General features: G+C 35.4%; 1 protein-coding gene across 2 annotated transcripts in view; it reads right to left on the bottom strand.

Annotated features, from left to right (window-relative positions):
- The window catches only part of RAB28 (RAB28, member RAS oncogene family), an 89,258-nt gene extending 65,395 nt beyond the window's left edge, over positions 1–23,863 (bottom strand). Inside the window, exons 1-4 of one of the 2 annotated variants that reach the window (XM_043906178.1) lie at positions 23,581–23,863; positions 18,937–19,033; positions 13,793–13,881; positions 530–659 (exon numbers count right to left, since the gene is read on the bottom strand). In XM_043906178.1, coding sequence (XP_043762113.1) covers positions 530–659; positions 13,793–13,881; positions 18,937–19,033; positions 23,581–23,655 — 391 coding nt within the window. In that variant the 5' untranslated portion in view covers positions 23,656–23,863. The remainder of the gene's footprint in view (positions 1–529; positions 660–13,792; positions 13,882–18,936; positions 19,034–23,580) is intronic. The other variant, XM_043906177.1, reaches the window with a different exon arrangement.
- Between the last annotated feature and the right edge of the window lie 713 nt (positions 23,864–24,576).

The raw sequence follows: 24,576 nt of genomic DNA, 5'->3' as shown, positions 1-24,576 counted from the left end.
ATACTTTCTCAAGAAAAAAAAAGTCATAATGTAAAAACAAACCTCAAAAATTTAGAAAAAGAAAGTCTGTGAGCGATGAGGGCAAGGAATAATACACACAGAATTCCATGCAAACACTGCGTCCTTCCCCGGAACAGGGTACCATTCAATGAAATGTATCTCTCAAAATCTCTGGGGCAGAACTAAAGCTGCAGTGCAATATCATAAAAATCTGCAGCTGTGCTGCTGTTCTTAATAGTCCACGCTGCATCCTTAGACCACAGGAAGCCAATTTACACACACTGTCAGAACACAACTTACCTTAACAAGGAACCGGCCAAAGCAGCAGAGCAGTTACGACAGGTCAAGCATCAAAACTGTTACTGAAAAGACTGTACACATCTTTATGAATTTTCTCAACGTGCTCACTCCAGAAAAGCTGCTTTTCCAAAAAAGCTACTCGCGTTTCCAAACATCATTTCTTTTAGGGATAAAAACTATAGGATAAGCAAACAAATTTACTACATATAAATAAATATTTATAACTTACTTTTATTGCCCACCAAGGCAACCAGGGGCTGAGTTTCTGACTCCTCACTCACTTTCTTCACCACAGAATACCAATCTTCTAAATTCTCAAAGCTTTGATAATTTGTAACATCATATACCAAGAGGACTCCCTGTCACAAGAGAGTTACAGAACATTTGTAATATACTACTTTAAAAAATATTAATATTAAATATTTATAAGTAATAGATACGTTGAGTATAAAAAATACAAGCAAGGACTGTTTGTATCTGACTTTAATTCTGTTATTAGCAGACAGATAACACTGAATGTTTTCATTCAAGATGTTAAGATACAAAGCAAGATAAAGAATGATTATATCAAATTGTAAGTGGGTTCCCAATAAGATATCTGGGATATGCTTGATAAGTTTCAATAAATGTTAAGAAAATCTTATTATAGAGGTAGAAAAAACTGCAAGGTCTACAATTCTGCCTGTCACTTTCATGAGGTCAAACTTTTAAACCTTTTAATAAATAACCATCTGCTGCTGCTCTTTTAAAATATTTTCAAAAATGGAGATCCCATGACATCCCTTGATAGTCAATTTCAGCGTTTAACACAATTTTCTTTAAATGAAATAAGTCGATTTCCTCTTTCGGTCCTCTGTGCATTAGGAGAACAACATGACAGTATCCTCCTTATAATAACCCTTCATGTACTTGAAGATAGTTAAGTAACTCCTTCACCATCTTCTTTCCAGAATAAACAAACTCAATTCCTTAAACTTGCCTCAAAGGACCTATTTTCTATCCTTTTAATCATAGTTGTTGGTTCTTCCCAAGGCATGCTACATATAGTTTTTTGACATCCTCTTTAAAATGAGCAATGTAAAACTGGACATGGTACTGTAATAAGAGTCTGAACAAAGCCAAATATAACAGAGGGATTGCTTCCTGTCTCTTATATATCATATTCCTTTTAATACATCCCATTATTTTGTGTGGGAAGGAGAAGAAGTATGTACACACACAAAAATAACACTGCTACATTCTTGATTCTCATCCAATTTGTGGTCAAACACTTAATACAAAGCTCTGCATATATAAGTCTGGGCCCTAATGGCATTTATGTCTCCTTCTTCTTAAGTTATAATCATAAATGTTGACAACTTCTTACACCTATTATGTACCAGAAAGATATCTGGATCTTTTCATTCCTCCTCACAAAAAATCATGCAAGACTGGTATTATCCTCATTTTCACTAATAAACACAAGGTCACAGGGAGCCAGAATTTGAATCAAGGACTGAATATAAAGTCCACTCATTTACTCTATAAACATTTGTCAGTCAGCTATATGCAAGGCACTGTGCTGGGTACTAGGGACATAAATTCCAGCTTCAAGGACTCACAGCCCTGCAACAAAGCCAGACAAACAGACAAGTATATAACACAAAACTCATCAGCAATGGTATGCTGGTAAATATTAATTAACCAGCTTGAGGCATGGTAAGGAGAAGAAAGGATGAGAGAGGGTTATTTGTAGCATTTGCCAATTTCTGTAGTTACACTATGTAGTTACATACTCTCCTGTGGTCATTTAAAATCTATCAATGTCACTTCACCAAACAGAGCTGGGTAGGATATCACCACACAGCATTTCCACTATACAGGTACACTTGATACACTAGATATAAATAACATTAAGGGCACAAACAACAGAAATATATAGTAAAATAATCAATAAGTGATACATTTTGATCATATAAATCTTTGTTTTTAATATAATTCATGAGTTTATATATATATATATATATTTTGTAATCACTAATGTATTCAACAATCGGCTCAAAAAAATTCCTAAAAATTTAACAGCAGACTCTTCCAATCCAGACCTAGCTCACTACCATTGTGACCTTGCAGTACTGTGCTCCTTTTTCCCCCAGTTTTATCATCAAATAGTTGACATACATCACTGTACAAGTGTAAGGCATACAGCATGAAGGCTTAATTTACATATATTGCATACTCATTCGTTAAACTACATTGGCTCCCCCAAGTCACTTAGCTTCTCTGGGTCTCAGGTTATTTGCCTAAACACTCTCTATGATCCTTTTTCAGTTTAATGACTCTATAATCTTTATGCAAAATCATGTGTCTGATTTATTTTACTAATTTACAAACCTATTTCTATATTCCTAAATGCTTTGAAATAATGTTCAGCACAGAATTATTTGAAACAATAAGCATAATTCCACTTTTCTTATTAAAAATAACGTCCCAGAAACAGCCTCTGAACAAAGCTACTACTCAATCCACTGACTCCACCTTCAGTTGACATGAGTGATACAATGTATTATACTTAAAGAGCTCTGCCCTGGAAGTCAGATCAGCTTTGGATTATAGTCCTGGCCCTACTAGCATCTACTGATCTTGGGGAATGCTTCTGTCGTCCACCTTTATAATACCTGTCATGATTAAGTGAAGTAATAAAAACAGACTTATTTTAAAAATAAGATACTACACAATCACTGGGAACTTTTTTTATTATTATTCTGAATGAATATGAATCATTTTCAAGGTAACTTTGAGGTAGCTTTCACTCTCATAAACTGAGCTTTGACCTATTTGTTGTACAGTCACTAAGTCCAACTCTTTGGGACCCCATGAACTAAAGCACACCAGGCTTCCCTGCCCTTCACTATCTCCCCGAGTTTTCTCAAATTCATGTCTATAGAGTAGGTGATGCCATCTAACCATCTCATACTCTGTGGCCCCCTTCTCCTCTTGTCCCCAAGCTTTCCCAGTGTCAGGCTCTTTTCCAATGAAATGCTCTTCACCTTAGGTGGCCAAACTTCGGGAGCTTCAGCTTCAGCATCAGTCTTTCCAACGAATATTCAGGGCTGATTTCCTTTACAATTGACTGGTTTGATATACTTGCAGTCCAGGGGACCCTCAAGAGTCTTCTCCAACACCACAATTTGAAAGCATCAATTCTTTGGTATTCAGCCTTCTTTACGGTCCAACTCTCACATCTGTACGTGACTACTGGAAAAACCATAGCTTTGACTGTATGGACCTTTGTCAGCAAAGTGATGTCTCTGCTTTTTAACACACTGACTACATTTGTCAGCTTTCCTTCCAAGGAGCAAGCATCTTTTAATTTCATGGCTGCAGTCACCATCTGCAGTGATTTTGACCTATGGTGCCTCTTAAACCTGGGCATTTTTAGAACTCTTCTGGGTCAATATCTGAACATAATAGAATATATGCAAATAAAACATGGCCAGCATCTTTTGATAATCTGTACTAGACCAGAGCCAAAGAATAAAACTATAACTGATCTAGACTAGGAGTTGGTAAACTATGGCCCCAAGGTCAAATTCAGCTCATAGCCTATATTTGCAAATAAAGTTTTATTGAAGCATAGTCACACTCACTTGTTTAAGTTTTATCAATGGCTGCTTTTGTACTATGATGGCAGAGTTGTGTAGCCACAACAAAGAAAGTCTGACCTGTAAAACCTAAAATATTTTCTATCTAGTTCCTTAAGGAAGTTTGCCAATTTCTCTTCTAAACTGATGTATCCCAATATTCTCCAATCAGCAATACCTATTAATTGGTCCAGGACTCATAAGAAAGATAGAAAAATAAACACCTTTCCATTAATCTAGCAACCCAAATATCTATCGGTTCATATATTCCTTTTTCAGTCACTAACGAAAAATTATGACTCTTATCTTTGCTACTAACATGACAACTCTGCACCGGTTTTGAATTACAACAATGTGGTGAAAAACTGAGAAAGGAAAATGAGAAAGCCAAAGACAGTAAAGCAAAAGAAGTTCTAGGACTTTAGGTTTGAGTTCAGACATGTAAAGAGTTTGGAAGTCATCACATTTGTCCTTACATTAAGAAAAAAGCTGGACAAACAGAAAATCAAAGACTTTTTTTGGAAAAAACGGAGAGCTGAGTTTGTAGGGCAAACTGACATCCTGAAATCTGGAGAAAGAGAAGTGAATCCAGAGAGTCACCATCAAAAACCTGCTTACCTGGAACAAAAGTCACTAGAACCAGTAAATAGTAGAAATACTTATACGGTAATTTTGACAAACTGCTGAAGGCTGGTCATGGTCTAGCCTGAGGATCAGAAACTCCTGGGAGACATAGTTTTTGGGATACCCTCATACTTCCATGGGTTTTACCTACCGGTGAAGAATCAAGAAAAATACCCTCACAGCTCTGGTAGAAGGAAAAAGAAAGTAACCACTGTAAAATATGCCCAGAGCATTGTCCCAAAAAACGCACACTCTCCAGGAAAAAAGCTTAATCAGAGTCTTCTAGCACAAGCACTTTCCAACTTCAGCCCCTTCTAGCCCACCTATCTCACATAAATGAGAAAAGCTAAAAGATACCTTTTCATAGGTCACAGCCCAAGGACACAAATTCTTAAGTCACACAAGGCTGTGACTTAATCATAAGAGTACAGAATGTTTCCCTCCCTCCATACTTCACCACATATCAATAGGGCTCCAGGATAAGAGTGGAAGATTACATCTGAAAGAACTGCAAGATACAAACTCCAACTAAGGAAGAATTCAAGATGTACAAAAAGACGGGGGAAGGAAAAAAAGGACACTAAAAGAATTTAATGTCTCTGGCATTTAAAGCTTCAGTAAGCATTCAATACAGACCAACTCCTGGCCAAATTAAGATAAAGCCTCAAATTACTAAAAGGCTATTTATTTGAACTCTTATCCCAAAGAAAGGCAATCCCAAAGAATGTTCGTTCAAACTACCACACAATTGTACTCAACTCACATGCTAGCAAAGTAATGCTCAAAATTCTCCAAGCTCGGCTTCAACAGTATGTGAACTGAGAACTTCCAGATGTTCAAGCTGGATTTAGAAAAGGCAGAGGAACCAGAAATCAAATTGCCAACATCTGTCAGATCACAGAAAAAGCAAGAGAATTCCAGAAAAAAACCTACTTCTGCTTTATTAACTATGCCAAAGCCTTTGACTGTGTGGATCACAACAAACTGTGGAAAATTCTGAAAGAGATGGGAATACCAGACCACCTTACCTGACTCCTGAGAAATGTGTATGCAGGTCAAGAAGCAACAGTTAGAACTGGACATGGAACAACAGACTGGTTCCAAATGGGGAAAGGAGTACATCAAGGCTATATATTGTCACCTTGCTTATTTAACTTATATGCAGAATACATCATGCAAAATGTTGGGCTAAATGAAGCACAAGCTGAATCAAGATTGCCAGGTCAAGTATCAATAACCTCAGATATGCAGATGATACCACCCTTATGGCAGAAAATGAAGAGGAACTAAAGAGCCTCTTGATGAAAGTGAAAGAGGAAAAAAAAAAAGAAAGTGAAAGAGGAGAGCGAAAAAGCTGGCTTAAAACTCAACATTCAAAAAAACGAAGATCATGGCATCCGGTCCCATCACTTCATGGCAAAGAGATGGGGAGACAATGGAAACAGTGACAGACTTTACTTTCTTGGCCTCCAAAATCACTGCAGATGATGACAGCAGCCATGAAATTAAAAGAAGCTTGCTCCTTGGAAGAAAAGGTATAACAAAGTTAGACAGCATATTAAAAAGCAGAGACATTACTTTATCTACAGAGGTCTGTCTAGTCAAAGCTATGATTTTCCCAGTAGTCATGTATGGATGTGAGAGTTGGACCATAAAGAAAGCTGAGTGCCAAGGAACTGATACTTTTGAACTGTGGTGTTGGAGAAGACTCTTGAGAGTCCCTTGGACTGCAAGGAGATCCAACCAGTCCATCCTAAAGGAAATCAGTCCTGAATATTCATTGGAAGGACTGATGCTGAAGCTGAAACTCCAATACTCTGGCCACCGGATACAAAGAACTGACTCATTGGAAAAGCCCCTGATGCTGGGAAAGATTGAAGGCAGAAGGAGAAGGGGATGACAGAGGATGAGATGGTTGGACAGCATCACTGACTCGATGGACATGAGTTTGAGGAAGCTCCAGGAGTTGGTGATGCACGGGGAAGCTTGGCGTGCTGCAGTCCATGGGGTCGCAAAGAGTCAGACACGACTGATCGACTGAACTGAACTGAATACTCCATACATCTTATCTAGTTTTCAACAAAAAATTAGAAGGCATACTAAAAGGCAGTTTGAAGAGAAAAGCAAGCATTAGAACCCGAGTCAAACATGAGACAGATTTCGGGATGATCAGACCAGGAATTTAAAATAATTGTCAATAATATTTTAAAGACTCTAATGGAAAAGATAGAAAACATGAAAGAACAGGTGAGTAAAGTACACAAAGAGATGGAAACTCTAAAGAATAATTAAAAGGAAATGCCAGATATCAAAAATACTATAACAGAAATAAGACCACTGATGGGCTCATCAGTAGACTAGACACAACCTGGGAAAGAATCAACAGATTTGAACATAACAGAAACTAACAAAACTAAAATGAAAAGAGAAAAAAGAATGAAGAAAATAGAATATCAAAGAACTGTGGGACAACTCTGAATGTGTATCATACATGGGACTAGAATATCAGAAAGAGAAGATGGAACTTAAGAAATATTTGAAGTAATAATAGCCAAGAAATTGCCAAAATTAATTAGACACAAAACCACAGATCCAAGAAACTCAGAAAACACCAAGTTGTATAAATACAAAAATATCTACACCTAGGCACATCATATACTTAAGACTCCATAAAACAAAAAACAAAGAGAAAATCTTGAGAAAAGGTAGAAGGTGGAAGCTGAGGGGAACGAGGGGATACCCTATCTGTAGAAGAACAAGGATAAGAATTATACAGAATTTCTCATCTGAAACCACACAAGTAAGGGAAGAATGAAGTGAAATATTTAAAGCACTGAAAGGAAAAAAAGGACAAATCTAAAATTTCAAATATAAGATTATCTTTCATAACTAAGGAAGAAAAAAGACTTAGACAAAAATTGAGAGAATTCACAGCCAAAAGACTTGCCTAGGAAGAAATGTTAAAAGAGGTTCTTCAAGAAGAAGGAAATGATACACATCAGAAACTCAGTTCCATATAAAGAAAGGAAGCATATCAGAAAAGGAACAAGAAAAGGTAAAATAAAATCATTTACTTGTCTTATTGTTAATTAATCTAAAATGTAACTATTTAACAACAGTAATAATGTATTGAGTGATTATATTATAGCATATGAAATGAAAGACACTGATGTCATCAGGGACAGGAGAGATGAACTGAGAATAGTCTTCTATGAAGTATTTTATGGACTGCACAGGAAGCAATGTAATATTGTATGAAAGTGGACTTAGATTAGTTTAAAATGCATATGTAAACTCTAGAGCAATTACTTTAAAAAGAATGCTTAAGTATAATTGATGGGCTAAGAGAAGAGATAAAATGCTTCAACTAAAACGAGAAAAGACAGAAAGAGAAAGGAGGGGAGGGGAACAAGCACAAGGTCAGAAGACAAACATGGAAGCTATGAACTCAACTATGTCAATCAACACTTTAATGTGAACGGTCTAAATCTACCAATTAAAAGACGTTTTCAAGGACACAAACGCTTAAGTCACACAAGGCTGTGACTTAATCATAAGAGCAGAGAATGTTTCCCCTCCTCCATACTTCACCACACACCAAAAGGCCTCCAGTATGAGTAGAAGGCTGCATTTGAAAGAGCTGCAAGACACAAACTCCAAAAAACCAAGACTCAACTGTATGTTGCCTACAGGAAACACACTTTAAATATAGAGATACAGGTTAAAAGTTAAGGGATAAAGAAACATCATGTAACACTAGCAAAAAGAAAGCTGCAGTAGCTATATAAATTTCAGACAAAGCAGACCTCAGAATACGGGAAATCATGAGGTATAAAGATCGGCGTAATGATAAAGGGGTTAATTCTCCAAGAAGACATAATAATCCTTTGTGTATATACACTTAACAACAGAATATCAAAATATGGAGGCCAAAACTGACAGAACTGTATGGAATTCAAAACCCACAGATCCATTAGTACAGTTGGAGATACCAATACCTCTTTTTCATTCATTGATACACCAAGCGAGCAGAAAGTCAGAAAGTTGACCTGAACAACACTAACAATCAGCTTTATCTAATCTCGTCATTTATAAAACAGTCCATCCAACAGCATTAAAATGTATACTCTTCTCAAGTTTATATGAAACATTCATCAAACATTCACATTCTAGGCCATAAAACATACTTAACAAAATTTATAAGAATAGAAATCATACCAAGCATGTTCTTAGATTACAATGGAATTAAACTAGAAATCAATAATAGAAAGATAGCTGGGAAAACTCAAATTATTTGGAAATTAAACATACTTCTAAATAACACATGGGTCAAAAAAAAGAAGTCCCAGGAGATGCTTAAAATATCTTACATAAAATACAACTTATCAAAACTTGAAGATACAGCAAAAACAGTGCTTAGAAGAAAATATAGAGCACTGAACGTGATACATATATCTTGTGACATATATATCACGAGAAGAAACATCAAAAATCTAAGCTTCCACTTTAGGAAACTAAGAGAAAAGAGGAATTTAAACAGTGCAAACCGAAGAAAAAATATAAAAATTAGAGCAGAGATCAATGAAATTGAAAAGATGAAAACAATAGAGAAAATTAACAAAAGCAAAAGTTGATAACCTCTAGCCAGGCTAACCAAAAAGAGAGAGAGAGAGACTGAGAAAGAGACACAAATTAATGAGGGGTCATGACTGATTCCCATAGACATTAAAAGAATAATGAAGGAATAATATGAACAACTTCATGGCCAAAAATTTGAAAACACAGATGAAATGAACCAATTCTTTGAAACACACAAACTGCCAAAACTGATACAAGCTGCTACAGACTCCCAGAGCTTCTACCCACCAGCTTCAGCACACCAAAGCCAGACCTCTAAGTACTCACCTCTTTGGGAGCCTATAATACAAGCACCTCAAAGCCCCGAGTCTCTCACCACATCAATCAATCCAGCCTTTTTCCAGAAAACTATCAGAAAGTACAACTCCCTCAGAAATGCAACACATTTCGGCAACAACTGAAGTCTGAGAAGAATCTCCAGGGAACTGCTGGAAATAACTGTCTCTTGGCAACCTTGCAGCCATCTAAACCCACCACCATGTCTCATGTCCCTGATACTCTCTTCTATCAAACATCTATCCACCACTGATCCTTCTGCTATGTATGTCTTCATCCCTATCCTGCCCTGTGCTTCCTCTTCCTAATTTACCCTCCAAATGCTCCTCTTCTTTCCAAATCTTTCTGCCATGACTTTAGGAAATCAGACTCTTCAGTTTAAGCAATCCTTCTACATCTTAATAAACTCTTCATAAAAATTTCCTCTATTTTCCTCTATCTTAACTTCACCATTGTCAAAAAAAAAAAAAAAAAACTCTTCTCTTTATAAACCTTAAGACTTTTAGTAGATAACTACATAATATTAGCTAGCACTTTGTTTTCATCTGCTTCACTTATCACTATACCAAATAAGTATGATTAGTCAGTAAATCAAATGGACACCATTTTCAAAGGAATAACCAATAGCAGTCTTGAAGTAACAGACACTGTGGCAGCACTTACCAGTATTAAGGGTATTTTAAAACTTAGTTCTAAAATTTAATAGATACAATACATACAACTTAATGAAAGGTTCCTCATTCCCAAAACACAGGTATTTTTTCTTGCTTATTTGTACAACAAATAATCTACTTTAGATTTTAATTAAATATAGAAATGAGTTAAATCATATAGATTATACTAGTCATAACAACATACATTTTACTGTATAAGTACAAGCTGTAAGACGGAACACTAACGCGAGAGGACTGTAAATATAATCAGTTACAAGCTGGCAAACATCCAACTAAAACAAAATTCAAAGCACAAGACAGCAGAGTCTCAGGGAGCCCACCTTGGAGGTCGCCTGTCCCCCCAGCTGTCACACAAGCACCACGTCCTTCTGTCGGTGCTTAAGAAGGTAGCTCATCTGCGTGGGGCACCGGCACACAATAGCAGTTATGTTCTACCTCACAAACGACTACACTTCATTGAGTTTATACTCAGTAGAGCAGTGTTTGCAAACCACTTAGATTCCAGGGCGGAAAGAGCTACAAAAACGAAACATCCAGTCCTTCTCTGAGGTTTGTTATTAGCCTCTGTTAGCCACAGGTTACAGGGCACTAAACACTATGTGCTGTGTGTTTGCTTGCAACCACTATGAAAAATAGCCTATAATATCTTTCTGACAACTCCTAGAAAATTTTAAGTTAATTTAAAATCAGGGAATTTAACTGGGACATACTTCAATTCTTAGAACTAGTTTTTGACAAAATACCTCACGAGTTCTTTCTTAGATATCAATTCGATTTTGTTTTAACCAACACTATTCAACACACTATCACTAAAATTCAGTGCTACTGGTTGAGAAAAAGTAAAGACAGTAAAAAGTGAAGAAGGTAAAACAATCAGTTTGATTTGACTATAAGTTAATTCCTAGCCTACAAACAAACTTCTTCCTGGATGATAAGAAATGCTTTAAAAAAAACAGATTCATAGCTTAATAGCCCAATTATGTATAATTCTTTCCATACACATTACATAAGTTACAGAACCTAGAACAAAACCCTAAATAATACATTATACCAATGTCCTCAAAACAGCTTGTCAAAACATTTCTCAAAGATTTCTACCCTACAGCATGTGCACAAAAATCTGAAGTATTCATTAGATGGGCAATATACAGCATCTACAACGATTCTAGACACAAATCTACTTTGAAGAATAGTTATATAATTATATAACATTATTAAACACTATTAAAATGTTTATGAAAGCATTGTTTTTAAAAGTAACATTTCCCCCAATTTATAGTAGAGAACTGTAATCAGAGCTTCTCTGGTCTGGGTAAAAAAGTTTACATATGTTTTAACAAAAGAAACTACTGTACTTTATTGCATTTTTACATAGCATTTAACTTAGGATCTCTAGAAAGCAGAAAAAATTGATGACAATTCATTTTATCATGTCAGAATTCCTACTTTCCTGGAATGATTTCATGAAAATGTTCATGTACTTCCTAGAAATACTTTACTGCATTGTTTTAATAAAACAAGGTATATGCTTTACAGAGATTATAATATATAAACAATGTAAGGCACTGTCAAAAAGGAAAATCAACAACTACCTTCAAAATAGAAATCTCATGTGACATTCGCTTTCTCCCAAAATACGAATTACATTAGAAATGAATACAGACATTTTTACTAAACTCAACTATTCTCAAAGATAATGGAAGTTTTAAAAATTTCTACAAATTTGCCCATTAATGTCTGCTGACTGTAAGCAGCTACATAATAGCATAAAACACACACTGTAAAGAACTATAAAGATTTGAGAGGATGGTCACACAGCATTGTAAATGTACTAAATATCACTGATTATACACTTTGAAAATGTTTGTTTTTATACTATGTGAATTTCATACCAATATTAATTTTATATAATAATTTTATAATATTAATAAACTTTAAATTCCTATAAATCAAATAACAAATTTGATAAATTTTAACCAACACTAAATATATCAAATTTTTAAGTGATGTGGAGTAAGGTAAAATTAAGAGAGTCTAATCCACACACATTATATTCCCCTAATTTTTAAATGAAAAAAAATTTATTAATTGAATGTTGTATTATTTACTCTGAGATATATTAAAAATTTCCCATTCACCACTAACTCTAGATATATCTATGAACCATAAAAAGTTATTCTTTTACATTCAGAGTCAAATATCATTAGAAGCTTGACTAATCTAGTTCTCATTTTTTAAAATCAAATATGTATCCATGTAGATAGATTTTAATGGAGCAAAGAGAAAAGAAACTCATTTTCAAATCCTATTTTACCAACTAGGTGAATGAAACAAGGACTGTGGCTTTCCACAAACCTCTGCCCAATAATTTTTCTTTACCTTACTATCTACTTTAAACATAATCAGTTTAAAACAGAAAGAAACAACAATAAAAAAGCCAGACACAAAAACTTGAGACATATTTTTTAAGAGGAAAATGAACAAGCATAAAATATTAAGTCATATGGTCACAGGTGAAACTTCTTTCAGGAGACAAAGAATATGTAGAAAAGGCGAAGAGGAGTCCTAAAAGCCTAATCTATATATCGACAATGCAAACTCACAGCTCGAGGGCCTTCAGACATGATCAAGAACCATGTGAGCCTCAGCCTTCTCTGCATATTTTAGAAAATAACTCAGAATCTATTTTCCATCCAAAATTAAGGCAATGGTATTTGTTAAACATCAAACTTCATATAGAAGAGTGCTTAATACTCTGCCTTCATTTTCTAGATTCATTTTTTTATGAGCAACACAGTTCCACATAACCAAGTTATGATTCTCCACTTAAAGCATCAACCTCCAACAAAGAACTAAATGAGACTCATGACTATTACCCCCCAATACCTCATGATGATATGAAAGATACAAACTAACTCAAAGTGAAGGAAAAAGTAAAAAAAACAGCATATCAATAATTAAGTACATTAATTACTACTATGTATATTTTCTATTAGCATAATTTAATTTTAAAATCTACATATCTATATAAGCTCATGTTGCCAAAGAATTTTTGTTATATAATTATTCAAGTAGTTTTTCTCTACACAGACTTTCTTCTGAAAAGACACTACATACGACTATCATGTTAAAAAACTGTATGTGCTTCATATATATAATTAGTTATACTTAGTTTTCTGATACAATATATCTATTAAATTTGAACACTTATAAATATTTAATAAACTAATTCATAGCACAGAAAATATATACATATATATGCTTTTTGTCCTTACAATTTAAAACGAAATTAAATTTTCCTGTCTAGTAATTTTCATTCTATTCATATATTCTGTAAGTGGTGAATATGGCCAAAATCAGTTACTAAATATCAAAATATCATTTATTACTACATATATTAAACTTCTGACAGTAATATTAGTATACAACTAGCATATGAAAGCTATTAAGATTTACCCAGTTCCCTGACCCAAATCATTCTAAACACGACTTTGGGGGAGGATGAAATCAAAGGATTAGCACAAATGTAAAATCAGTCTCCCTACATACGATATAAAAATCAAGGTAGAAAGAGCATGTGTGTGTGTATGTACCTGCCTATGTGCTTGTAAGGGGAGTATATTCAGTATAGGAATAATCATAGAATTAATTTCATACCTGTGCTCCATAGATATATTTATCCAACATCTTGCCTCCTATTGTCTGCCCTCCTATGTCCCAGACTTGAAGAGTAACATTCAAGCTTCCTAGAATATAAAACGGAATATAAAAATAAGAAAAACAGGAACAATATAACAACTGAATACGGTTTCAAAGAACATTAAGTCATAGTGATAAACTCTGAACCTAATGTGCATGTTTATTCTGCATGTTCACATAACTGGAATTGTGAAATAATGCTGTCAAAAGAGATGAATAGTGGGGAATTTAGGTTTACACTTTACCCCAGTTCCATGCAACCACATTTATAATCACCTTCAAAACAAAAGAAAATACATAAAGTTTTAATTCACAAACGACTTAAACCTTAAAATGTTTTTTCTTATACAGAGACTAAAACAATAAAGCAGTTGAATGTGGAGTAAGATATATAATTTAAAAATTAAAATTGAACTTTACCTTATTGCATATAATGAATTTTGCTGTAACTTCTAAACTCTACAGGTTCTAAATAAAACTCACAAGTTACCAACAGACTACAAAAATGGTCTCAAGGTTTCAATTCGAATGAAGTTTTAAATTTGAAGTTCAGCTACTATATACAATAGTGAACATAATTTTAAAATTACATGTTTTCAAATTTAACTTAGAAAATATAAACATTTTCACAGCCATATTCAGAACTGATGTAGGATACATACCCAGGATATCACAAATTATTATGATGCATTTATATCTGTTCAAAGCATTCCATGAAACTAATTATAATATGTGCTTCAAAGCACTCATAAAATAGAGCAAATCTATTTGATGATTTAACAAATCTCTTCCCCATACAAACATTATAAAAGCATTCTAAATTACTAAAAGGCAATCTTTAAAATTCTTTTGTCCATTTTGCAAAATATTTACTTGATAAAAAATTTATAAGACGTTTTTCTCTATTATCAATGCAATTAGTGACTAAACAACAAAATTTAAAGACCAAGTTCAATATGCTTTGTAATTTAACATTTCAGACTGTTTCTCCTAATAAAACTATGCTGTTTTCTCCAAAGGTGGACAGAATCTCAATCAGCACCTTCAAAATGAGCTCCCACACCAAAAATGTATCTTTCTGAATGATTTGCAAATCAGGAAAACTCAAAATCTTAGATACCAAAAGACCAGTCTCACTTCAAAAACAAACCAAAAAATGTTATATAGATATGAATTTTTATACCAATGCAAAACACTAAAATTGGAGAACGTTAGTCACACCATTCAACTTAGCAACTGGAAAGAAAGTACACCACTAGATTAACCAATCAACTTTTACCCTTAACTCTAACTTTTGTAGGGTCTGTATTACAATCTTTCCATTATCTGGATGTAGTTCTGTTCCATCTGCCAACCTGCAGGATTTACATAAGGAACTTCCATTAGCATTAATGAGAGCTACTGAAGTTTATCACCCGTCATCTTTCCCATATATACACACTTTCAAAGCTCACAGAGTAATGACTGAAGTGTTCTTAGAGCTCTACAAATACAAAAACCAAAACGTCACAGACGAAGACTCACCCAACAACTTGTATAAAGCCAGTATCTTAAAAAGCTAAATGTTTAAGAAATTTTAAGAAAATTTAATTAAGAAAATTAAGTTCTAGAAAATTAAGAAATCTAAATTCAAAATTCACTGTCCTACAATGCTGTCTCAAATTAAGCAGGGGAGAAAGGGCTGGTTGACACTAGAAGCATGTCATATAGTTTCAGGAGCCTCTAGATAAACAGGCAGTACTCCATTCATTTTACTAACAAAACTCTTTAGTTATGTTTACTTCAAAAACCAATCCTCAACAGTGTTAACTTTTTAAAGCTTTTAGGCAGCACTTAATAAAGGGCATTTAATACCATTTTCTTCAAGGTCAATAAACTTAACTTCATATCAAGAAATATGAAGCTTTTTTCCTTTACATTCTGATATTTAGACCCTATCCTATCTATAACTTTAGAAATATCATCCTAAATACATACTTTCAAATTCTGACAACATAATTTCAAGACTTGTATTCCTGCATTGAGGGAATATTTGTTAAATCCATACCTTTCCAAATAAATACTATTTGTTGTTCTTGGCTTGTTTTTCTTTAATATACACATTCTAGTGCCTCAGATAAAAACAGCTGTGTATTACTAATAAGCCACTAATATACAACGCTAACCAAAAAACAAACAACTTTTCTTGTTACAGCTTCAACAAATGATATTAACTTCAGGGTTATTTCATGTATCTAAAATGTATTTTCAACTTCCACATTTGAACTTTAGGCTTATTAACACATAAAAATAAATCAGAGTTCCTCCTATTTGGGAAACAAAATAATACAGAATTCAAATTAATATTACCTTTAGTTCTAACAAGCAAAAACATATGAAGTCTTCTAGTATATTTTCAAAATGACAAGCCTATAAAACTATATAAGAATTTTCAAATAATCAACATTGCAAAAATTTTAAAAACCAAGAATCCATTAAAATAAATTTCTAACTAATAAAGAATGTTAAGGAGGAAACTGTCAGCAATCTAATCCTAAATGCAAAATGCTACTACTGCTCCTCTGTAAGAAATGACATTTAACTAGAGAAAAAAAATAAATGAGGTGACAAAATACAGGTAAGTTGCTTTTGGTATGAATCAAAGCCACCAAGAGGATTCAACAGTGACCTTGTAAAAGTACACTTGGTGCCTTGGTTAACCTTACTTAAAGTGCTGCATAGTCAAGATGGAACTAAAAACACAAGTCTGCCCACTTCTTGTACTAAAGACTTAGAAATCCTTTTCACAGTAGAACGCTGTTTACTGGACTGTACCCACAAGCTTCCTGAAAGTATTTTGACTAACGCTCTTAAGAAGCTCTATCAGCAGAATCTCTGACTAACAGATACACTATTTTAAGCAGTAAAATCTGCACAGTGGTTGCATCCAGACTACACAGCATACCAGATCATGAAATATACTAACATGGATGAGTATTTGCAAAGTAATGACCTTGAAAACTTGCATGAAGAGAATGTCAATAGATGGACAGGAGGTATTACACCTCTAACGATCTGAACGGATAGACGTCTCACTAGAATACTAACAAATACTAGATTTGCCTCCTGTGCTGCTATACCATAAATTTAATAATGCTGCCTATAATTATTCAGCAAATGATACAAATATTAATCACTGGGCACAATGAATTAAACTATACAAAGGGTATACTATAAACCTTTATTCATCTTATTTCTTAATATACCTATTAATATCAAATCAAGCTACAGCTTTTTCCTTCTAATATTTATATAATAATTTTAAATCCACTAAACAGAATAAAACCAACTGCTTTTATATAAAAAAAAGTTTTTTCTGGAACTCTGCCCATCAAAATAAAAGCTTAATCAGGAAAATTAAAATATACATTCAATAAGAGTATGCACTTCCTAGTGTCACTTCTTTAACCTAAGTACTTTCTACTCTAAAATATATTATAAATTTGGATTTCAAAAATAACACTTTTTACAAAGTCATCCAAATTCAAAACTGGCTGGTATTGTGCAAAGAACTAGAAATCATCAACATGTATTACACATATAAAATGTTTAGAATCAGCCTTAAAATGTCTTTAATGTCTGAATAGGTGCTTGCTCCTTTACTTAAGTCTTTGAACTGAAAAATCAGAAAAATTAAACAATATTCATAATACAGAAAGTTAGTGCTTCTGCTAGTTAGCACTGAAATAAAATAGTAATTAAATACATACTGAGGTTCTCTGTGTAGAGCTGGCATCTCTGAAGAAACTGTTGTGAAATAAGTTTTCACTAAATATATTATCTGATTTCTACATGTATTCTGCTAGTGATTGGGGTAAATATTCTATTATATCAGCATTAACCTATGCATAAGCTAACAATAAAAAGATTTTCAGTTTTTAATACATACAAAAATACAAATGAAACAAAATACACACATGTTTCTCATTAAACCTCTTTCTGAACAATAACTTAGTAATGGATAATTGGAATTCTTTTCTGAAGCTATATCTTCTTCTTATTTATTTTTCATTGGTAGTCAAGTAACAACCATCAAAACATAAGAGTATATTACTAGTGAGATATGCAGAATACCTTCAATTACCAAGAGTTTTCATTAGCTGTTCTAAAACATTCATAGAGTTGTCTGATAGATGGAGTATTTGAAAGACTAAAATATTTCAATAATATTAGAATTTATTAAACCCCTTCCCACTATATCAGTCACGTTCCAGTATATGAATCTGACACTACACTTGCAACTGTTTTCATTCAAATGTGTTTCCTCAGAGAGGACAGAGAGATGGACTGGTTTATGAAGTCAATCAAGACAGACTGCTTTTAATAAAATACTTTAAACACATAATTTAAGCACAAGTGAATGGACAGAGCATTTTAAAGCCCCAATTGTTCAGAAACTAACTTAAAACAGAAACCACTCTTTTTTTGTTATTATTTCCCTGTATTTCCCACAAAATGTGCTGCAACTGGCATCTAAATAGTTTCTTTGCATGGTGAACTGAAACATCTTGAATGCTCAAACTGTATTTTTATGAGTGCCTAGGGACCCTAAATTTTAGTGGTCTATTAAATGCCAGCAATTTCATGCTGCCTTGCATAAAACAGCATTCACATATTAGAGCACAGAAGTTCCATAGCTACATTATACTTCTGTTCCAACTTTCTCTCAAACAAAAAACTGAAGCAGAGGCTAATCAAAATAACATTTAAAAAAATAATCCTTTCCAGTCTTCTCACATTTAGTTTATACAATATCTGTTGATAATTATATGGCATTTGATTTTGTTTTTAAGGTTAGAATTTTATAAGCAACTATTGTTTATCCTCAAAAAATGTGCAACGGTCAAAAACAGTGTAGAGTGGGGAGTATATAAACTTTTTCCTTACACACATGGACAGTATGTCTTCATGATAGATGCTGATGAAAGAACCTCCCTAACACACGTTTACTGATTACATATATTTTCACAATGAAACAGTACCCAAATGTTACACACTTCTGCTTATGTCTCTTATCGTCAGATATGAACAACTTTCTAAGTTAAGACATTTTAGTCTCTTACCTGGCAATGTTATTCTTCTCAAAAAGAAATCCAATCCCATAGTTTGTTTGTACTGTTTCCCAAAAGTTTCTTGAGCAAAACAGGTAACTAAGGAGGTCTAAAAAATTGATGCACAGAATATCAAAATTAATGTCTTTGGCTTTAGAAATGTAAACAAAATCACTACTATATCTTATTAAGTAATCTTAATATTTATACTCCGATTATACCAACAAGTAACTTTAAGCAGTTCTAATCAATTACAAGGGGAAGAGGGACTTTTCATTCCACCAGGTACATTTCACTTGCCAACCAGCTATCAGTGGCAACAACACACTAATCAGCTAAATCTCTTTAAATCTCTTTACATCTCCTGACTGTCAACCTCCTATTCCTTGCTAGAAATTAGAATTTCTATTTATCAACAGAGAAAACTAAAACAACATGATTAAAGATCTGAATCTTATATGTCCCTATATATCAGTTCAACACAACTTTCACAGATGTTTCATTTCTGAGGTCAAACATCTGAGTAGTTTGTGTCTTCAGCTAATAAGAAGTAGAACTAATTAAGGAAAGGAGAACCTGTTTATACAATTTCTTTTTTCCCCCTAAGAAACGTGTCTAATTTTTCTCTGCATTAAAAATGGCAAATGAAAATGATTCTATAGAACTGATAATATGTATCTTTTAAATTAAGAAGTTGAAATTTGTAAGATTAATATTAAGCAGGCAAAAATAAATATATTCCATTCAAGAACTAGAAAGCTTAACAGTCTCAAGAATATAGCTAGAACAAACATATATCTACATTTTTAAAATAATTCAATATAGATCTACATTTGTAAAATAATAATTCAAAGTTACATTCAAAACTCTAGAGTTTCTTTACAGTACCATTTCTTACCAATGCAAACAAATAATTAATCATTCTAGTGAAATAACGCAAAAGCTCCTTAAACATTGGTAATGCACTATTTATTTGTAAACATTCCCTAAAAGAAGAGAAACGGAACATCATGAAGCTTTTCTGCTCTTCAAGACAGATTCTCAAAGTTAAAGAAAAATAACCCTTTTTTTATTTTAAAAGTAAAATTAGATGTCAACTCCTAAAATAATGAAACCTAAAATTTGCAAGATAGCTTATTATAATTATGACATAAGTGCAAAAGAGAACTGGGTCAAACTTTCTTTCAAAAAATCCTAAAATTCCTTTGACATAAGAACCATATTTTTCAGATAAATGGCAATTTGCACACACTAATTCCAATTCATTTAATATTTAAATAATCAGCATTTGTAAGAAATTGCTAAAATATTTGGTCAAATATATATTGAGCACCATAAGAAAGATGTTCTGCTACATTCTGAGAAATAAATTTACTACACCAAAATGAAAATTTATTTGGCTTCCTTGATAATATAAAAACTGAGATATCAGAAGAAAAAAAAAGTAAGCATTCCTTTTTAAAGCCTTTTTTTTATTTAGCCTTGTTTATGCCAGTGAACTCATTTAACTTAGAGCACAAAACTATCTATGAAGAAGCTAAGGGTTCTAAAGAAAAATAATTAACACTACTTATACTATTACAGATATTTCAAAATGTTTACTATATGGATGGTTGAAACATAAGTCTAAGAGAAATTCAAGGCACATGTAACTTCAGCAGAGTTTCTTTTCCTAAAAATAGGACTTTTGGATTTTGAAAGCCCTACCCTCACACTTTTGAGACATATAAAACTAGAATTTTCAACTGGAATAAAGTATGATCTGTCAAAAGTGTAGGTCATTAGGAACAACGAATATTTTTTTTTTTTTAGGAACAACGAATATTAAAATGGGTTCTTACATCATCTCCAGACATCTTACTACAAAAATTAAAGAGGAGCATCTGAATCAGCAGGAAAGAGGCACTTCCTCTCCAATTATCTAGATATTATGCTATCTGTCTCATATGATAATTTCTCAGAAATCATTGTAGAAATATCTTTCTTAAACAATTATGAAGTGAGCAACCATCTATCAAATCTGTAACTCTTTTTCTGATTCTTTATAGTTTTTTTTTTTTGGTTTGGTCAACTTTTGCTAACAATTTTTAAACATACTACCTTTACTAATACTGAAAAGACACCATAAGAGGATATTTTGTCTCAAAAAAAAAATCTTAATATATAATAAAACTCAAAGTATGAATCAAAGGAATCAAAACAGGAAAAAAAATAGAAAAATGTATTAATGGAAGGAGGTGCCAAACTTCTCTTGCATAAACTGTTAGTGGTCATCGCAACACTCTATTGCTTTTGTAAGGGTGTATAAAAATGTCCTGATTAGAACTAGCAAAAAAAAAAAAAAAAAACTGATGCTAGAAAAAATGGACAGAAGTTAAATCAGGATACAAGTAAGAATGAAAGAGAGGCTGAAATCATAAAAGAAAAAGACAGTAAAAGAAACAGAATGGGAATGTTGGTAGCTGCCAATAATCTGAAAACTGAATATGGCATGGGAAAAAATAGCAGCTTGATATATATGAACAATGAAAAAAAAGGGAAGATGTCTGATGCTGGCATCCAGAAATTTCTGGGAGAAAAAAAAATCTTTACAATTTTAAAACAGATGAGTCAAGATGACAAAGACTAAAAGAACACCAGTATCCTTTGGAGCAGAATAATATTCCTAATTCCATAATATAGAATGAAAAAAAATACACTTTGTCACACATCAGACAGAATTTTAGACAGATATGAAAAGTAATAATTATTCACACTAAATTAGCAAAAAGAGGACAATACATGACAAGCTAGATGAAAAACCTAGGTAGAAAGTTATGAACAAATTTCAATTAAGAAATACATGCATGATAACAGATGAATGGGGGAAAAATTAACAAAAATTTAAAGAATTATGATAGTATATAGGATAATGGACAATTTTTGTCTTTTTCTGAGGTGTATTAGTATTATAGTCATTATCATTTTAAACAGAAAATAAACTTTTATGAGTTGACGATTAAAAAAATTTAGTAAGTGAAAAATTAGAAGGCATTCAAAAGAAAATACAGATGAGAAAAACTATAAAAATAGAACTTAAAGTTTTTATTGTGTGTTAGAAACAATGTTGACTTATTTAAAACAATTCATCCACTCAAAAACTTGTTGTAAACTTACAAAAAGTAATATAATTAATACTTGACTAAGAAAAGTGATCCCACGTTCTTTTCTTCCTCAAAATGTTTAACAGTAATCAGAGCATATCGAATTGTTTCTCAAGACTAAAAATCAGTATCAAAGTATCATGGATGGCAAGAAAGAAATGAACAGAAGTCTCCAAACTCTGCCTATGAATGACACCTTTCCCCAGGAACTGAAATCTCAGCACGAAAGAGGCGAACAGCTGTGCAGTGCCCACTGCCAAGGGAAGACGTACTGAGCAGTGGTTACCACAGAAACCAGGATGCAAACTACACCAAGCACACGGAAACATCGAGTGGAAAACTGAACACTGGTAACAATAATAAACCTGCGTTTCTGGAGCCTCTGGTTGGGAAAAGGGACGGGAGAAGAAAGGAGACAAACTTTAGCAGTATGCCCAGGGACAGCGCTGGCGCCACTGACAGAAGCGACAGGTGTGAAGGTTCCCTGGGCAGAGGCTCTGCTCTTTATTTGGGGGGCGGGGCGGATCCAGAATCCTTCAAGATCTTACGGATGGTCTTCAAAGAGCAAGGACCGGGGCAATGTTTACTCCATTTCAGGAGCTCCACAACCCTGGGTTAAAGACCCCTGCCTCGGAGGTAAAGGGGACTTGGCTCTCGCACTCACTTTATTCAATCAACTGTCATCACAGGACAGATTTTAAGGCAAGGATGCCATCTGTCATGCCAACAGCCCTGCCCTCAGCAGCCAGGCCACAAGAGGAGCTCGAGAGATATTTATTGAATGAATGTTTGTGTTGACAGGTGCTGTGCTGGGGAACAGAGATGAACAGGTATGGTGCTCTAAGACAGCAACTAACGTTTACTGCGCGCACTTCGTGTGTGCAAGCTGCGTGTAGATGTTTACATTCCCTGTGGATTCGCACACTTCACCCCTCCGAAGCGACCCCTATCAACATACCCATCCTACAGATGAAGCACAAATAGGGATAGCAATTTGCCCTCTAGTGACCCAAGAGATGGGAGCCCCAATTCTCTCACCCAGGGAGCCTGATTCAAGAATCAAGTTCTTGGGAGCTCCCAGTGCAGCGGAGGCATCAGAAACGGTAAATGGGGTGGGGGGAAGGCGCAAAGTGTGACCTGGACTAAAGGAAAAACAGGTAAGATGTTTTGGCAGATCCTTGCTAGTCCTCAGAGGCGAGAAGCTGGAAAGCTTCCCAGGGAGGCGATGCTGGCTCAGGTCTTGAAGAGAAGTAGGAGTTCGCGATCCAGGCAGGGATTAGGAAATGACTTCTTTTTTTCCTAAGGGAGTTGGACAGCTCTCGTCGGACTTCAAGCATCTAATTTGCGTCGGGCCCCAAGCCACCTCCTGGCGGGCCTGAGCCCAGACGCCCCGGCACTCGCGGAAATAAGGCGATGCCCGGGGGGACGGGGAGGAGGAGGAGGTTTGAAGGGCGCCGGGGCCGCGCCGGGATTCCTTGCAGGCCTGGCACGGCGGGCGCACCAGAGGACTGACCTTCCCGGAGGTGCCGTCCCCCAGCACGACGATTTTCAGTTGCCGTTCCAGGCTCTCCTCCTCAGAGTCCGACATGGTGTCCCAGGAACGAGGCCCGCCTCCCCTCCCTCCCACCGACCCCACCCCCGCGAAACAGAAGGAGGAAGGGAAAGAAAGGGATCTCCGGGGGCGGGGGAGAGGAGGAAGGCCGGCAGCGGGGACAGGACTCGGTGTCTCAGAGGCAGATGGAGATAGCCGGGGAGATCACTCGCCGAACGCCATCTTGCCCGCCGCCCCGCCCCTTGAGCCCGGTCCCACCCCCCACCGCGCTACGTCGGTCGCACAGTCCCGCCCCCACCGCGCGCTACGTCAGGCGCGCGGCCCCGCCTCTGCGCCGAGCCGCGCAGACCGCGAGCCTCCCTGGCGGGCCCGCCCAAGGGCCGGCCTGGGCCAAGGGGGCCTTCGAACCGGGCAGGAGAGACGAGGCACTACCCCTCGCAGGGACCGTTAGCGATATGAAGAGAAAAAAAAAAAAAAGAGTATAATTTAAACTATGTAGAAAAATCAGGAGCAGAGTAGCGCATAGACGGTCTGTGAAATCCCCCTGTTTCCATCATCTCCCCCGGTGGCGAGCCCTAAAACGAATGGTTTAGCCTGACTAGGCGGGTGGGCGGGGTGACACCGAGGCTGCGAACCGCGGTTGCCAAGGGAGCCCGGACCCGGAAACGAGGCGGCGGGGCGGGGCCTGTCTCTGGGCGCCCGGGACGCCGGTTGCCAGGAGGAGCGCGCGCAGGGGAGGAGGGGCCTCGGAGCCGGGTGAGTCCTGAGGGTCGCGCGCCGGTAAGAACTGCGGTGCCGCCGAGGAACGAGCGATGGCTAAGAAAGTGTAACTGCCGCGGGGCGATGCTGCGAGAGTGAAATGTCGGCTTGGCTCTGCCTTCTCATTTTTTACTCCTCTCAGACCCTGCGTTTTCTTAGCCAAACGGCGGGATCCGATGGTTCCTTCACGAAGTGCTT

This window comes from Cervus elaphus, chromosome 6, assembly GCF_910594005.1.
Source record: "Cervus elaphus chromosome 6, mCerEla1.1, whole genome shotgun sequence".
NCBI classification, from domain to species: Eukaryota; Metazoa; Chordata; class Mammalia; order Artiodactyla; family Cervidae; genus Cervus; species Cervus elaphus.
The sequence above is the reverse complement of the archived record's forward strand: the minus strand, read 5'-3'. Positions and strand labels throughout refer to the sequence as shown.